At 52.6% G+C, this 17406-nt stretch overlaps 6 protein-coding genes across 6 annotated transcripts; 3 read left to right on the forward strand and 3 right to left on the reverse strand.

Annotated features, from left to right (window-relative positions):
* Positions 1-226: 226 nt before the first annotated feature.
* COCMIDRAFT_91274 (uncharacterized protein) lies at positions 227-1869 on the forward strand (the record flags this gene model as incomplete). The annotated part of the gene is made up of 2 exons (XM_007688334.1): positions 227-449; positions 503-1869. The coding sequence occupies 2 exons, from the start codon at positions 227-229 to the stop codon at positions 1867-1869; spliced, it is 1590 nt and encodes a 529-aa protein (XP_007686524.1).
* Positions 1870-2026: 157 nt separating this feature from the next.
* Positions 2027-5637, reverse strand: COCMIDRAFT_4018 (uncharacterized protein; the record flags this gene model as incomplete). Its single annotated transcript, XM_007688269.1, has 5 exons — positions 2027-3004; positions 3055-4336; positions 4382-4594; positions 5188-5482; positions 5526-5637. 5 exons carry the CDS (start codon positions 5635-5637, stop codon positions 2027-2029), a joined length of 2880 nt encoding a protein of 959 aa, XP_007686459.1.
* A 2044-nt stretch (positions 5638-7681) lies between these two features.
* On the forward strand, positions 7682-8746 carry COCMIDRAFT_91296 (uncharacterized protein; the record flags this gene model as incomplete). Its single annotated transcript, XM_007688335.1, has 2 exons — positions 7682-8359; positions 8444-8746. The coding sequence occupies 2 exons, from the start codon at positions 7682-7684 to the stop codon at positions 8744-8746; spliced, it is 981 nt and encodes a 326-aa protein (XP_007686525.1).
* A 304-nt stretch (positions 8747-9050) lies between these two features.
* COCMIDRAFT_91382 (uncharacterized protein) lies at positions 9051-10606 on the reverse strand (the record flags this gene model as incomplete). The annotated part of the gene is made up of 10 exons (XM_007688336.1): positions 9051-9522; positions 9580-9758; positions 9814-9844; positions 9894-9906; positions 9960-9987; positions 10051-10117; positions 10174-10216; positions 10313-10398; positions 10471-10514; positions 10577-10606. The coding sequence occupies 10 exons, from the start codon at positions 10604-10606 to the stop codon at positions 9051-9053; spliced, it is 993 nt and encodes a 330-aa protein (XP_007686526.1).
* Positions 10607-11519: 913 nt separating this feature from the next.
* On the forward strand, positions 11520-13441 carry COCMIDRAFT_35464 (uncharacterized protein; the record flags this gene model as incomplete). The annotated part of the gene is made up of 6 exons (XM_007688294.1): positions 11520-11783; positions 11871-12380; positions 12480-12917; positions 12973-13127; positions 13192-13266; positions 13354-13441. 6 exons carry the CDS (start codon positions 11520-11522, stop codon positions 13439-13441), a joined length of 1530 nt encoding a protein of 509 aa, XP_007686484.1.
* COCMIDRAFT_35465 (glycosyltransferase family 8 protein) lies at positions 13428-15199 on the reverse strand (the record flags this gene model as incomplete). Its single annotated transcript, XM_007688295.1, has 3 exons — positions 13428-13475; positions 13937-14350; positions 14402-15199. 3 exons carry the CDS (start codon positions 15197-15199, stop codon positions 13428-13430), a joined length of 1260 nt encoding a protein of 419 aa, XP_007686485.1.
* Between the last annotated feature and the right edge of the window lie 2207 nt (positions 15200-17406).

Consider the following 17406-nt stretch of genomic DNA (forward strand, 5'->3'; position numbering starts at 1 on the left):
CTAGAGGTCTGGACAAGCGATACGTTGCCGAATATGGCAGGAGCAACTGCAGCGCCAAGGGTCGTTCTCTTGGCAAGTACTCCAACAGGCAAAATGCGCGTCTTGACTGACGTATCATCCATTGTGGAAAAACGGGGAAACAGGGCAAAGGAATATGGGATAAGAGTCTTGTATGCGCAGTTTGGGTTTTGGTGTCTCCGTCCCCATCTCAAGTGACGCGGCGAAGATGAGACGGTCTGCTACTATCCTGCTGTTCGCAGCATACGCATCGGCGCAAACCCAGTATGGAGAAAACCATGGCGCTGTAAGCTTCGATTCGCAGCTTGTAGAGCAGGCGGCATTCCCAGCGCCCAATGTCACGCTTTATAGCCCTGCCTTCGTGTCCAATGCCACTTTCGATCCTGGGTGGTTCGAGGGCACCGAGGGGGCCACTTCACCCGGTCAATTGGGTACACGAATCCCAATTGCACGTCTACAATTGCTCATTCTAATGTTTGCACAGAAAGATTCATCAGTGGCCTTGCTGCAAAGAACCCTTCATGGATCAAGTATCAAGTGGCCGATTTCCTTAGTGAAGAAGGCAAAACATTTCCCTACGTCCTACTCTCGGCGTCATCCGCATCAAACACGACGTCAGACAAGCTCAGAGTCTGGATTCAAGGCTCAGTCCATGGCAACGAACCCGCTGGCGATGAAGCCGCGCTCGCCTTGCTCGGGGCCATGGACAATGACCCAGCATGGGCCGCTACCGTGCTGGAGAAAATGGACATTCTTGTTCTACCGCGTTACAACCCAGACGGCAACGCATACTTTCAACGTACCTTGGCCACCAACTTTGATCCAAACCGCGATCACACCAAACTCGCTCGCCAGCAGACCCGCGATATCAAAGAATGGTTCAGCACCTTTTCACCTACTATTGCCATTGACTTGCACGAATACGGCGCAGCGACACTCTACTCGACCCACTACAGCAACGCAGCCGATGCCATGTATTCGAGCGCCAAGAATCTCAACATACATCCCGACATCCGCGAGCTCTCGGAGGCCCTCTTCGCACCGGCCATCAACGCGTCGCTCATCTCCCGAGGCTTACGTGGCGAGCAATACATGACAGCTTCGAGCCGCAACCCACCCCGTCTCGTCGAAGCTGGCACCGACGCAAAAATCGGGCGCAACGCCATGGGCCTGACGCAGTGCATCACGTTCCTCTTCGAGACGAGGGGCATCGGCATTGCGAACCAGCAGTTCAAGCGCAGGACCCTGGCGGGTCTGCAGATGATTCTCGGTGTGCTCGAAGCAGCAAGAGACAATGCCGAGCAGGTCAAGAGCACAGTGGATAATGCGATTGCGGATTTTGTGGCAAGCAAGCAAGACATTGTCGTTACCGATTACCCAAACTATGCCAATCGTACATTTACAATGGTCGATCGCCGCACGGGACATGTCGTTCAGCTGCCCGTCGAATTCGCAAGCAATACTCCCGCAACGGCGAACCTCACCCGTACGAGGCCTCAGGCTTACATCATCCCTCGTGCATGGGCTGATCTCGCTGAGCGCTTGAGCGTCTCTGGCTTGGATGTTGAGACCATGCCAGAGGCGTATCGAGGAGAGGTCGAGGTCTACAACATTACTTCTTCAAAATTTGCTTCGTCGTATTACGAAGGAGCAATCTTGAACACGGTGACGACGGAGACTTCTGTACAGCACGTTTCGTTGCCAGCTGGCAGCTTCTTCGTCACCGCCGCCCAGAAGAATGCGGGCTTGGCCTTTGTAGCCCTAGAGCCCGAGAACATTGACTCCTATGTTTCGTTTGGATTGCTGCCAATGGAGGTTGGTGACCAGTATCCAGTCTTCCGTAAGATCTAGCTACATGACCGTGCATGCATACTTCATAGACTCGGTACCCGTATGTACGCATCTAAGAGCGTATAGAAGAAAAAAACATCTCTAATTAATAGTACAAACATTATCACCGTCGTCCATGGTATCAGCAGTGACCTCAAAAACATGAATACCTGGCATACTATGCTGTGACATCTCCACTTTTCGCACGCTTTGCGTCTCTCTCTTCACCCACCGCTGCATCCGCCCGTCGTTTGCCCTCATCTTTTCTTGCGTTGTCCTTTTCTTCACGAGCAGCCCGCCGGGCCTCCTTGTCCTGCTTTTCTTTCTCTTTCCGAAGTGCTTTACTTTCGAATTCATGCCAATCCCCTTCAAGTTCTTTCAGCGCCTCGGCTCGCTTTGGCGCAGGGGCTTCGCTAGTGAAAAAGGGATGCTCGAGCACGTCGGCCGCCGCTGGCCGTGCATTTGGGTCGTATAAGAACATTGCCTGAAGCAGCTCGAAGGCCATAGGACTGACGCGGTCCTTGTACTTTTCTGCAAACGTAGACTTCTTGCGCTCGGTTGGTCGTAGAAGCTCAAACCATTGCATGTCCACGATGCCAGGCCAATCCTGTACTGTTGGCGTGCCAAGGACATTGTAGATCTTTTCAAGCTGATTGATTTCTCCGCCATCGCCCGGGAAAATGGCGTGTCGCGTGAAAATCTCCACAAGTACACATGCTGCTGACCAGATATCGACCGCTGGGCCATATTGCGTTTCTCCAAGTAACAATTCCGGGGATCGGTACCAGATTGTGATGACGCGATTGGTGTAATCCAACTTGCCACTCTTCGAGTAGAAACGAGCAAGACCGAAATCAGCCAGTTTTAGTTGTCCGGTATTAGACACGAGAATGTTGGCTGCCTTGATGTCGCGATGCAAAACTCCACGTCGATGGAGATAATCGAGACCTTCGAAGAGTTGCTTTGCAAGGTCTTTCTTGTGCGATGTTTCAAGTTTAAATGTCGGGTGGTTCAAAAGACCGGTTAAGTCGTGGGAAAGGTATTCGAAGACCATGTAGCAGTCATTCTTCTCCACCATCACCTCTCGGAGGTTGACAATGTTGGGGTGGTTGAGAGACTGCAACAGTTTAACCTCGCGAATGGCGGTGACTGGAAACTGCAGAATGTCAGCAAAACAGCTTGTTTACGTTCACAAGAAATACATACACCATCGCGTTCGCCTTCCATACGAATCTTCTTTAGTGCAACCATATCCTTTGTATAGACATGCACTCCTTTGAAGACCTTTCCATACGTGCCTGATCCGACCACTGACTCATTGCCAGGTTTCCTGTAGTACACTGATTCCGAGGCTGCATGCTCTGGGGCTAGTGTAGGTCGTGGCTTTTCTCGCTTCTTTGTAATTGTCTTGGTTTTTGATATTTGAGGAGGTGGCGTCCTTCGTTCTTGTCGAACAATAGGGCGTGTATCTGGCCGTCTGTCGTCATGCCTTCGTGGAAAATACGGCTCCCTGCGGTCCCTTGGGTCTCGTACATCCCTTGGATCCCGCATGTCCCGCGAATCCCTTTCCCGAATATCACGCCCGTCTCGAATATCCCGAGGGTCCCTAAAGTCTCGGTCGCGCGGGTCTCGGAAATCCCTTTCCCTACCACGATAATAGGGATCACGAGAATCTCGGATGTCTCGAGGATCTCGTTCACGGGGATCTCGGTAGGCTGGTTTGCGGTCGTAATAATTATCGTAGCGACGATCTCGTTCCCTCATGTCTCGCTCCCTCAGGTCTCGCTCCCTGTTATGGTCGTAGTCCCTCTCTCTTGGATCTCTGTCTCGATCACTTCTTGACTCAGCATAGCGGGGGGCAATGTCGCGTGCTGCTTCGACCTTTGCTTTTGGATCGAGTAGTGACTCTTTCGACGCTGGCTCAGCTTTCTCGGGCTCTTCCAGCCCCAATTTTGCTTTGCTTGCTGGAGGCACCGGATTCTTTGTCTTGAGTGAGAACCCGAATCCCGACTTGGTTGCTGTTGGGAGCGTAGCCGAAGATTTGGCTGGAGGAGCGGGTTTCTGCTCTTCTTTTGAGCCCTCATCCTCTACCCGTAGATCTTTCGAAGGGCGGAAAGGATTGTCGTCCGCGTCGACAGATGTGGAATCGGCTACCGTTTGGGATGTAGGAAGAGGCTGTGGACGTGGCGCTTCAGTAGCAGGACGACCGCCTCTTGTTCCAGACGCGGGTGTCCATGAGAGATTCGAAAATTGGGTAGGTGCAGCGCCCCGACCCCGGCCTCCAGGTCCACTAAAGGGAGCACCTCCGGCAGGACCTGAGATTCGCCGATCGGAACCGTGGAAGCTGTTACCGCGGAAGCCACCGTGTCCACCCCGATGTGAACTGGATTGAAAACCGGATTGAGGATACGACTGGTTTGGGTGGTAGCCAGGGGATTGACTTTGATGATATGGAGATTGGCCTGAAGTATAGCCATGTGGGGGAGACCTGTCAAAGTCAGCGCAAAGTAGGCAGATGTTGAATGTAACTTACCCGTGGTTTGGATAGGGCTGGTTGCTCCAACCCCCTCTGCCACTGTGGTAGGGTGACTGGTTTTGAGGAGAGTATTGATTATGGGAAGGATAAGGTGGGGATTGCTGAAACCCACCACGGCCTTGGTAATGGTATGCTCCTCTCATCTTGTCGTCGTCTCTACGGCCCCTGGACGTATCCGAATTGTAGCCAGATCCAGATACCGGCGAGCTTCTGCGTGAAATGTGCTTAGTAGGGTGTCTTGACTTGGACCCCCGAGAGGGCGAACGGGATTGACGACGTCGTATGGGTATGGGAGGTGATCGGCTTCTACGTGGTGGAGTCCTAGCTCGCTTGGAGCTGGGGGGCGAACTTTTGCGAACAAGTGTTGGGGATCGTCTGCGGAGCGGCGAGCGAGACCTGACGCGTCTCGGTGCTCGACTGCGACTTCTTGTCCGACCACGAACAGAGCTGGGTTTGTGGGACCTTTCACGAGAACGATCCAAGGGCGGCGTGGTCCTCCCGTGAGTCCGCCTCGGGGACAATGCCCTCGGGGACAATTCACGCCTGGACCTTCTATCGGGCGAAACCGACCTCTTCCGTGCACGTTGCGTTGCTGGTCTGTAATAAGTATCCACGGATGGCGACTGACGCCTGTGTGAAGCGGGCGGGAAGTAACTGTCGGGGGTGCTTCGTCGAGGCAGCCGATCGCGGTCAGAGGTATGAGGGCGAGGCGAGTATGCCCTTGCCGACGGTTGGCCCGAGGAATCTGCACGTCGTGTTGGCGACCTGGAGCGCACTGTGCTGCGACTCCGCGGACGTTTTACGCGTTTGGATGAGGACCTAGGGGATGGGGAGCGACTGTGGTAATGTTTCGAGGATGGTGTCGTGTCGTGGCGGTGGTGGTGATGGTGATGGTGATGGTGATGATGGTGGTGGTGTCGACGATGGGGGTGGGCAACCCTGTCTGCACTGGCTTCCCTCTCTGAGCCTCGATAGCGGTCCTCCTTGGAGGCGCTCCGACTTCGCCGACGCGTGCGGTCCCTGTCGAGGCTTTTATCGCGCGAATGGCCTCGCCCGTGTTTGCCTGATGAGCGGGCGTCGTGGTCGTGGGCGCGATGCCTGGAATGATGTCTGCCCGCCCGTGGTGCTGGTGACGATGTACGAGGGTCGTAGCTGCGGTCGCGGTGGCGGTCTTTGGGACGTTCCCTACCTCGGTCAGGCGATACCTCAGTTCTCCGCTCGTCTATATCCTGAGCCCGTCGCAGGGCAGCCATAGAGGCAAAAGTATCATCAGAAGTCGCAAGGTTGCAGCATCAAAAGATTCGCGGGTCAGAGCGACAGCCTAGCCGAGCAGGAAGGAACTCTATCTCCGAACCCCCCAGCCGATGACCAGATAGTGAGAGAGAAAAGAAAAAGAGATGCCACTGCAACTGGTCCGAAAGACAAGCCGGAATGCGCTGCCTGATGTCAGTGCGCTTCTGAATGATGCTGTCGTGGCTGCAGACGCTACTGTCGCAGTGCCTTTGCACCGGCCGGTCCTTTCGCTTGCCGCTATCGATGACGCCAAGGCCTCGTGACAAGGAGGCCCTCCTCCAAAGGGCGCATCCCCAACCCCAACCCCATCCAAACCCATACCCCGTCCCTTCAGTCTCAAGTCCTAGTGCGCTTGCGTGATGTCTGCTGCCTACGGCCATTTTCCGGAGTGTCTGTCTACTTTCCATCTGCTGGCTGCTATGCATCAAGGGCAGGCCGCCAAGCGTCACGACAACTATCTACTGCATGCAAAAGCGACATAACCGACTCATGGCAGACATTCCATACTGCGAAGCCTTCGCAGAAGGCAATTCCTTCATCCAGTGTAGGATTCAAAGACGGGTTGAGGGCTTCTAACCGGAATGTACGTGTTGGCAAGCGCCTACACACGAACCGAAGGGGGGTTGGATTTCCGCGGATGGTCAAAATGAAGACTGAGTTGAGCGCCGCTGGGCCGTGGATCTGGTCCGATGTTGAATACCGTGGGCTCATGCGAGCGAGGCAGTCCACGAGGAAGCATGGAGCAGTAGCAATAAATAGGTGTAGGGCGAATGCGCCATGATCCCACAGACAGCAACATGCGGCTTAAGGCCACTGAGTATAGTCGCAGTCGACTCGCTTTACCAAGAGGAGGCTCCCAACAAAGACCATCTTTCATATATCGTGACCGAAGGAGCCGGGAAACCAACAAACCCCCCGCCCCAACGACAATATTCCGAGCACACGGCTGGGATACGCGAAGCTGAGTGATGGACGGTTGCGGGGACACACCTAGCCGTGACCGATAGGCGACGACGGCTGACAGTCATTGACCTTCCCACCTATTCACCGACAGTGATGTGTAGTATACATCAGAGACGCGACATGGAGAAGAATTAGTAACTAGTTATGCGGTGATGCGCGGCGGGTAAGTGACTCCCTAGAGTGGTGGTGTGATGAGGGCGCGTCCAAAGACACGTCGTGGACCCTCATGTAGTACAGTAGTAGCAGCACATAGTATGATAGCGTCCAAAGTCCTGCCACGATAGGCGCAAGCCGGTAGTGTTGTCGCCTGCTTTATCATGTACTGTGGGCGAAGAGGCATGCGCACACCTTTTATTGCTGGGAATGGCGGTAAGACGGGACTGCGGAGTAAAGTTGCGAGACAGGCCAGAGCCTGCCTGGGAGGGCGCCAGGTATCGCCAACCACCTCATCTTCGCCGTCTGCCCCTCATTGTAATCATGGCAGCCGTTGTCATCGGCGTCATCGCTGTACCATCAAACAACAGAGAAGAGAAGCGCCAGCCAAAAGGGTGATGAGCATGTGTGGCTGCGACGGAGTGTATTGATGGGGGAGGGTGGGGGTTGGGTAGAAGGGGTGTTGTTGGAGTGCAGCAGAGAGCCGGGCGCTCCTTCCTGGACTTGCTGCAGCCCGCTCTGGTTCGCATCACGTGCACGTCTAGTAGCCAGTAGTGTAGTGTGGCGTCAGGTCATGGCACGCTAAGCCGCATTTTGCCGGGGTTAGGACAAAGTTATTCTCATGCAGTCATATGGACCGGCGCGACTAGGAATTCGTAGGAACCATGTATTACTGGACCGTTTCTCAACTTTTGGCAACTTTGCCCTCGCTCTCGCCCTCGCTCTCGCCCTCGCTCTCGCCCTCGCTCTTGCTCTTCCCCTCTTCCTCTCTTCCTCAAGTCTGATCTAGCCATACTCTTACATAAGTACTTATACCGACATACTAAACATAAGCCCCGATCATTCCATCGCGAAACCCTATTTGCGATATCCCCACACCCCGCCATCATGGACGCCGACACGACCAAACCACATTCCGCTGTGCCGACACACATGGTGAATGGAGGCTCGCCACTCAGACTCACGACCGAAGCTCGCGACAAGAAGGAGCGGGAAAATCTCTTCAATGCTATTGAGACGTCCAACCGGGGCCGGCAGGTGGTAAATTTCGACGGGCCGACTGGCTATTTCCCCGCAAAGGCTTTTGTAGCAAACAACAATGGTGGCAGTGCAAACAGCGGACTCGAGATGAGCAACGGCCACACGGAGCAGGAATCCGAGGGCGAGGACGCCGTCGTCCAAACACCGCTTGCGACGAGCCGCGCGCACAGCCCATATACCCAACATCCGACGATTGACTTTGATGGGCTTAGCTGGCCCAGCAAGGGCACACGGCATCGAAAGGAGGCGACGGACGAAGAGAAGGCGGAGAATCTCAAGAAGCTGTCGGGCGCTGTACGGACAATGCTCGAGTGTCTAGGCGAGGATCCTGATCGCGAGGGTTTGCTGGACACGCCCGAGCGGTACGCAAAGGCGCTGCTCTTCTTCACCAAAGGCTACGAGGAGAACCTACGGGATATTGTCAACGGAGCCGTCTTCCATGAAGATCACGACGAACTGGTGATTGTACGGGACATTGAGATATTTTCGCTGTGCGAGCACCACTTGGTACCCTTTACTGGAAAAGTAAGTACAGGTTGCTTTCCTCTGACTTGAGATTGTTTTGGCTGGATGGAAGAATATGTCGACTAACCGTACTGTCTGCCTTAGATGCACATTGGTTACATCCCCAACCGCCGCGTCATCGGCCTGTCGAAGCTGGCGCGCATTGCCGAAATGTTTGCCCGCCGGTTCCAAGTGCAAGAGCGGCTGACGAAACAAGTTGCGCTGGCGCTTTCCGAGATGCTGCAGCCACAGGGGGTTGCGGTGGTTGTGGAGTCGAGCCATCTTTGCATGGTGATGCGTGGGGTACAGAAGACGGGTGCTACAACGACTACAAGCTGTATGCTTGGTTGCATGCGTTCGCGGGAAAAGACTCGCCAGGAGTTTCTCAACCTTATCAACAGGAGATAGAAACGTGGTGCGTCAGGTACAACACAATTGGCGTTAGTGTTTGGGATGCGGCGTTCTGCAGGGGGTGGGGAGTTCATCACTCTGACTGGGCGGGCATATTGCGTTGCATGACACAGACGCATAAGCCTTTCAACAGGTTGTGTTTTGCTTTACTTTTTCTCTTCTTCTCCTTCCTCCTCTTGTTCATCTTCTTCAACATGCCTGCAACACACTCACGGCAACGTATCGTCAGATAGACAAAATCTTGATTTCATGTCAGATATCGAACGCTATGAGACGGACAGTTGTATTAAAAACAGGCGCATCATGGTGAAGGCGCCGAAGGCCTTGGTGGCTTCTGGCCATAAACCAACGACACTTCTTGATAGGCATGGATGCGTCGATCACGCAAGGCCTGGCGCATCAAAGCCAAGTAGACTTGGACTTCTTCAATGGTCCAGTTCATAACGGTGGTGAGTAGATATATGCTCCACCCTTCTATGCCTTGCTCCCAGTTGATGCGGTTGTAAAGGCCAAGCTCCTTGAAGCGCTTGTCAGCTGGCCAACCGCCAATGGGCAGTTTCCAGCGGTGTTCAACAACGTTGATGAAGCCAGCAGCCTCAATACCGGCCTTGGCCTCGTCGGCGGTGCGCAGCGATTTTCCAAACTTGTCACCGAGTTCAACCGAGATCTTGCCCCACTTTTCAAAGATGGAGCCAGGCTCTACGGTGCCATCGTCGGATTTGGGAACAACAGACATTTCGAGTTGTTCAAACCAACCGCCGGGCTGGAGGTGGCTGGTAGGCTAGAATTAGCAGTGCAGAGAAAGGTGGGAACGAGGCAAGGCGACATACTCGAGTGCTTCCTGGTAGAACTTGGGCCAATCAGCAACGCATCCAAAGAGAGATCGTGCATGAATGAGATCAAAACTCTCTTTGCGGAATAGCCAAGGCTCAGTAAAGTCATCGACCTCGAAGCGAAGGTTGGGGGGTATCATGGACGGCTGTGTGGGGCTGAGGTCGGTTCCTAGGACCTATATCATGGAATTAGAGCACAGTTTGGGGTGGTTGTTGGTATTTGACACTGACCTCGCACGAGGGGAATCTGTCGGCAAAATCACTGGGGATCATGTGTTAGTTTGAGGGGTAGAGATGGGCGAGAGACTGACATTGCCCATATTCCTGTCAAGTTAGTCTGAGGCGGCCGGTCAGGTAGATTGTTGGTGGTTGCATACCAGTGCCAGTGCCCAAGTCCAATACACGCTAGAAGAAGGGAGCGAACAGTCAATATGGACATCCAAGCATGGTGGCCATGGCGGGGCGTACCATTGGATCTTTGGTCAAGGGAGCCATGTACAGCTCTCCATCGAGGAGGAGGAGACATATGTGGTGGCTATGGGGATACAGTCAATAAAGTGGTGCATGGCCACGGATGGGTGCAGTGCATACACAATGTCGAGCTGCTCGGCCTGTGTCTCATCATTAGGCCCCCCTGTCAAGCAGTCAATAAACAAAACAAATACTTGAGTAGAGCAAAGGAATGGGGCTGATAGGGCAGGGCAGGGCAGGGCAGGGCGGGTGAGCGCACAGTATGAGCCTTCCTTGTAGGCATGGTAGCGGCGGCCGTTGCGGTACTTGTAGTTGACTACGGCCGACTTGAGCGATGTTGTCTCGCTGAAAGGGGATGTGGTTAGAGGCGTTCGTTCCTTGACCAATGAGTGATGACAGATGGTGGTGTAGACTTACGAGGCCGAGTCATCGCCAAAGGCCGAATCTGTATCATCCGAGTCCTGGGCGAGGGTCAATGTCAGAAGCGGGACAGGCATGGACACAGGCGCAGCTGGTGGCTTACAAGGGCAATTTGGGCGCCAATGTCAGCCATGGGGGGCAGACAGCAAGGCAAGGGTGAAGGCGGTGTTAGAGAGGATGATGCAGGTGGTAAGGGCCAGCGTGCAGTAAGTGTGTGTGTGGGAGGGAGGGGAATACACAGTAGAGTGAGTGCCATGGCCCAAGCCTAGCCTCGCCTCGCCTCGCCTCTTGTCCTCTGATCAGGCAGGTGCAGCCCAGCCAGCCCAGCCCAGCCCGCCAACCAGTCCACAGTCAGTCCACACGCACACACGCACACACACACACACCCAGCCAGTCGATACACAAAGCCGGGCCACAGGCCGGCAGGCCGGCAGGCCAGCAGGCCAGCAGGTAATCGTTCACACGGCTCGGCACGTTTGCATCCGCGAGTGGGCCTTGGCGTGCTCACATGTACCCACCGTATCCATACCTACTGGTACATGCACGCCCTGCTTCCGTATGCGTATGCGTACACTACATACCGCATTCCCCACCCCACCCCACCCCCTCTACCCCACCAAGGCCTCGACTCTTTCGCTCTCTCGCTGTCCCTGCACACACGCCAGTAATATTACACAGCGCAGTCAAGGCACCACCACTCACATCGCCATCCAACCAACTTACTTACATGCTGACTCCCGATATTGGACTAGTGCCGCCCCGCTCCGTGTGTGCAGTGTGCGATTGCAATTGCGATGCGGCTCCCAAATCGTTCCTTCGCCTATCGCTCCCATGTGCACAGTGCTCTGTCCACACCAAACGCCTGATGGCTCTGGTTGGTCATTGTCGCGCGTAATCTACTCGACCTTCTGCGCAGACGTCATGGAGCCTGCGACGCAATCAGGAATAGCAGAGGCCCAGAATGCACTGACAATGTTGTACAACTAACTGATTGCCCTTCTTTCTCCCACCTTCCCGCGGCACCATTGCCATACCAATCAATGCCAATGTCCCTACTCTCCCACGCACACGCACCCGACTCGGCGGTACTCCTCTCCGCCGCCCTGGCCGCCCTGGCCGCCTATGTAGTGGCCGCCCTGACGTACAACATCTACCTGCATCCACTCGCCAGCTTCCCCGGTCCGCCTCTGGCTGGCGCCACCGTCTACTGGAAGGCCTACATTGAATGCATCGCAAACCGATCCTTTTGCCACTACCTAGTCGACCTGCATGCTCGCTACGGCGATGTCGTTCGCGTCGGCCCCAACGAGGCAAGCAAGCAAGCAAGCAAGCATTCATCACTTGCATCTACACCTACCCCCACACCCCGTCCCGCAATGCTGACAAGCTTCGAATAGCTCCACTTTGCCAACCCCCAAGCCTACCACGACATTTACAACAACAAGAACCGCTGGGACAAGGAGGCCCGACTCTACAAGAGCTTCAACGAGGACAGGTCCAGCTTTGGCTTCCTTACCTATGCCGAGGCCAAGGACCGCAAGCACGTTCTGAACCCCTCCTTCTCTCAAGCCGCCATTCGCAGTGCAGAGAGCCTATGTGTCGACAAGATCAAGGCTCTGTGTGCCGCCTTTGAGCGCCAAGCCAGAGCTTCCAAGCCCACTGACCTCTTCTACGCCTTCCGCTGCATGAGCGTCGACGTCATCACCACTCTGTGCTTTGGCAATCCCATCCATGCCGTCGATGCTCCAGACTTCAACGCCCCCATTGTCGTAGCCCTTGACGCGTCAACTCCCGTAGCCCTCTACTTCAAGTATTCGGATCTATTCAAAAACTTCATTTTGAAATGTCCCCCGAAGATTTCCAGGATCCTCAGCCCCTTGATGGCGGGCTTGATTGATCTCAACCAGGTATGCTGCCTCTTCGCCCCACCCCCCCTCTCATACGTGATTGCAACACCTAAACCAAAAAATAAAAATATTCAATTCCCGTTACTGACAAACTCGCAGCTACTAATGCAGCAGATCAACGACCTAACCAATGACCCAGAAAAACTCAAGCTCCTTCCGCACAACATGACCATTTTCCATCGTTTGATGGATCCCGAAGCCCATCGTGACAAAAAGGTTCCCTCCGCCGGCAGCTTGTATGAGGAGACGCAAGCACTCATGTTTGGAGGTGCAGATACGACTGGAAATACCCTCATGGTTGGCTCTTTCCATTTGCTAAAAGACCCCGCTAGATTGCAAAAATTCAAGACGGAACTCCTGGAACATTGGCCCTCCCTCCAGGACAGCGAGCCCAAGCTAAAAGACATGGAAGACTTGCCATACCTGAATGCCGTCATCAAGGAATCGCTGAGGCTCTCGTCTGGCGTTACCGCTGGCCTACTGCGCGTGGTACCTGCAACCGGCGCAACCATAACAGGGAGGGTTGTGCCACCAGGCGTACGTACATTCACAATCCCAACTTAAGACAAATTCTCTGCTGATTGTGTAACAGGCCATCGTGTCTTGTGGTAGCACATTTGTCCATTACAATGCAGAAATATTCCCAGAACCAGACAAGTTCGTTCCTGAACGCTGGCTTGAAACACCCGAGCTGGATAACTGGCTAGTCGCCTTCTCCCGCGGTCCGCGAATGTGTTTGGGTATCAAGTAAGTTTGATCCAAATCATGATTTGTCAATAATGATTGCAAGGCCAAAACTAATATGCTTCAGTCTTGCATGGGCCGAGCTGCGCTTAACATTCGCCCACGTCTTTCGCAAGTTCGACATGACTGTTCCAAAGCAACTGTACGCCTCTCATCATCATCATCATCCTCCTCCCAGTAACTATGTTTTTACTCGGGTGTCTTCAGGTCGTTTGCTGACCATGAATAGTCCAGAAACGCTCCTATGGCGAGATGTCTTTTTGCCGTATTACTATAGCGAACACTTACAGGTCAATATGCGCCCTATAGACGCATAGGCTGCTCGCGAGCCGGATGCCCGAACAAACATTTCTGCAGAGCAAGTTATAAAGCCAGCAAGCAAACCAGTATAAGAATCAAGTGAGAAACAACCCCAGGGGCCGGAAGCTCTATGCTCTAATATTAACACATTGTACACAAACGAGTTGGTTATGCTTGTGGTAGCGATGTGCTTGATCAGAAATGACACCAGACTGTGCTAATCGTACATTGCATACCAAAAACGCCTTTGCCTTGTCTATCATTATTAACCTCTTTTCTAGCCTCTTCGCGAATGCACACAGGCTACCCACGACTGCACACAATACGCCAGAATTGTGAACGCATTCAAAACACTGCTACAGGGATGTGGTTGCAGTGGCTACGAAAACAATACCCTCTTATTTCCCTTGCTCATGCATTTTGTCCCACGCGTCATACCACCCTTTCATCTCCCACCTTCTTGATAGCATCCACTGCTTCGTCTTCTCATTCCCGAAGAGGTATGGATGCACCCACCACTTTTCATGCACACTGTACAAACCCTTTTCAATATCCTGGTCATTTGGACAGCGGATGTTCCATGTGTAGGCCAGTTCGCGCCAGGGCATGGGGCCGTCCCATCGATGCGCATAGTTGATGAGATTTTGCTCGGGATATTTTGGGTTAAATGAATAAGGTGTATCCATCAGCGACTTGTAGTACTCAAAGGCAGTAAGTGAAGGTGCGAGAATGAAGAAGCCCGCGTTCATATGTCCTGGCTTCTTCAAGCCCGTGCCATGGGTTGGAGGAAACGAATGAGTCGAATCCCACACTTCGGAGTTGGATGCGACAAGGTACGTCGAGGGCAACGTCGTGTTTGTAGTAGTGTTTGAGGGCTCTGTCGCAAGCAGATGAACGGCCGGATCGTCAAACACTGGATCCAGCGTCTTCAACAGCATCGAGTCGGCGTCCAACATGAGGATTCTGTCGTATTACACCAGTTCCCACGCACGCATTTTAGTCACGACATCGTCCCAACGATGGACCTCAGGCTTCAGCCATCCGTCATTTGGTGTGTGGAGAAAGTCAACCGCATGCACAATTGCGCCATCTCTCTTGAGCCGGTCCCGTCTCGATTGCGACACATTAGGTGTAACCATGACAATCACATCGTGCTTTGTTCGCGTGCTCGGATTGTGCACCAGCTGCCACACCAGGATGCGCGCTGCGACAAAATAATTATCCTTTTCTAGATCTTTGCTTACATCCAGAGTTTGCGACATGAAGATCAAGTATGCATACTTCATATCCTGGCTTGCTTCCTCTGTCGCTAACTTGTATGGCGGTGGCGTTGGTATAGGTGGCATGGACTCGGCGGGTGTTTCTTGTGCAGTTGTCTCCTCGACAGTCATCCCCTCCAGCGGTGTTTCTGGTGTATTCGTTTCATCCACGGGTTGTAATTCCCATAGTTTCCCATCAGGCGGCTCCTCCTCGACGGCAGGTGATGGTGCGGGAACAGCCAATTTCTCCACAGCAGACGACGGCGCTAGATCAACCGGCTTCTCTTCAGCAGACAAACCATCCAGAATCAGTGATATGTCTAGGAAAAACAACTTTTCTTCAACAGACTTGGAGCCCTTGTTTCCAACGATATCTTGTGAGGGCATCTTTCCGAACCTCCGATGTACAATCTCACTCTGGGTGCCGAGGAACATAAATATTGAGACAAGAAGAAAAGAAACCAGCGTGATCCGAAGCCACCGCTGGTTGACGGGATAGTTGTTCCAGGACTTCATGGTAGCATGTGAGGCTAGAGCGGCGGCCGTATGAGTCGAAGGCAATGAGGAGCATAACCTTCTCATATGTATCAACGTAATCACTCTCAGCACCTTCCGCGAGCGCTAATTTGTCCCATTTTATTGACTAAGATTGTAAGCATCCGTCGGCTTCCATACAAGTAAGCAGTCTTCCCGTCCCATGGTCTGTTTCGGTGCTCACTCCGCGACTAAGCCGCTAACGCCAAGCTTGGCACTGCGTACCACCGAGGATCACGATGGAAGAGTCCTTGCTAGCAAGATCTCACTCTCTGTAATTTTCTGAATGTTCCATAGTCAATCACCATGGGGCTGACGCTTCCACCATGGGTTGTGGATTGGTATCCTAGGACAATGCCACGTCAGAGTGTGACCGCAGTACATGGTGACGTTCCCGTAAATGTGGTCGTATGTCCCAAACAGTTGGATATAGACGCATCGTTGATGTGACTAATCAAAATTCAAAATTCTATCTTCGATTGCAGGGGAAAAAAAAGGTCAGGTTGAGGATCGGGGCTGGGCGCGGTGACATTTATGATACAGATATAAGCACTAAAACAGGCTTGAGGATGTATGAATTTCTGAAGTTGGAACTCCTATACCTGGTGGGTTCCGATGACTCGTCACCCCTTGCTTCTCGAGTTTGGCGTCTAAAGTATATCTCATGTATCTGACTAAGACTCGATGATGAAGGTCGTGCGCAACGATCAGAACCCCATTTCTCACGCTAAATAACGACTAGAAATCTAGTCATAGATCTTTCCAAAGCTCGGAATGAAAGACTCGTCGCTTTGCTTTGATTTGCTTTCTATTACCTACTGGCGTCCTCGTTATGACTGCGCTCTCGCTTCAAGCATTCTAGCTGATCCTTTGCTAGCATCAATGCCGGCTTCTGGGATGGATGTACTATCATGTGCGGTAGACTGAGGCTCCTGATTCATGTCGACCGCCTAGCCAGCTTCTTCTTCTTCTTCTTCCTCTTCTTCTTACACTTGCATCTCCTCGTCCATGTGGAATTCCCCGACATCGCTGAAATCGCCTCATTCGCATCTAGAAGCTTTCAATGCGGAATAACTGGCCTCGTCTTTGATTTCGTTAGTATGGCTAAGATGGATCCCGCTGCCTAGTAACTTATCGCCTACTGTGTTCTCTCTATTGGTCTCTATTATCTTTTCAAAGGCCTGGTGATTCGCGGTATGTAATAATGTATGATACTGATGCTTAAAATAGGGTTACATAGAGTCTATCACTACATTCTTATGCTTAAAAGTGAAATTTTGGGATAGTGCATCAGGCTCTTTAGTAGCGGCTTATGTACCGTGCTCTAAATAACTCTATACTATTTTAGAGTGGCAGAGGGTAGCGGCTAGAAGTGGATTTAGGGATTTGAGAAATTATCGTCAAGTTCTGACGTCGTTTTTTGTGACCAGTTTATTGCAAGTAGGGTTAGGAGTGGCTTAGCTCGGGGCTGACAAGAAACAGGTACGTCACTATCTCACCTTCCTTAGTCTAGTCTCTAGCTCATATACTGTGATTTCCTCTTAGATCTGCAGTTGACACTAGACGGTTCCGACCAATTGAGCAATCCATCCGCTATTAGACTGCCGAAATCTACATCAATCTTGACCCCATTGGATGCGACGACCCCCGATTTGGTGCTTCTCAGTTATGATTCAAATATCGGTTTCTCGTGGAGTGTATAGATTCGGCATGGGAAAGTTTCGTGTTCTCATTACGTTTTCATACTGCTGAACTAGTGATCAGAGTCTCAAGTATCTGCAAGGGCCCGCGCTCTAGTCTCGTCTCCATGAGAGATATAAGAAAGCCGGGCAGCCCAACTACCAACAGAAGGCTAGAGTCTTAATTGTACAATTTCCTAGATTCATACTGAATAAAAAGGTAGTGCATGGATAAAAATTGATGGAAAGAACTCTGTATGAATTCCGCGCAGATTCCTTGGGGTATTTTCAACATTTTATGACTTAGTAGTGCTAAGGAAAATTCCCTAACACCATCGAATCTAGTACCGAGAACGTCGGGATATAGGCCTGTACACTTAAATGAATGCGCAATGCATATGCGTTTGTATTTGTGTGCGTGTACAAGGGAGACTAATATACAGGCTGCTCCCCGCCTCCGCCTCCCCTACATAGACAATAAGCTCGCCACCCCTCCCCCACCCCTCCCCC

Source organism: Bipolaris oryzae (assembly GCF_000523455.1).
Source record: "Bipolaris oryzae ATCC 44560 unplaced genomic scaffold scaffold_40, whole genome shotgun sequence".
Taxonomy (NCBI): Eukaryota; Fungi; Ascomycota; class Dothideomycetes; order Pleosporales; family Pleosporaceae; genus Bipolaris; species Bipolaris oryzae.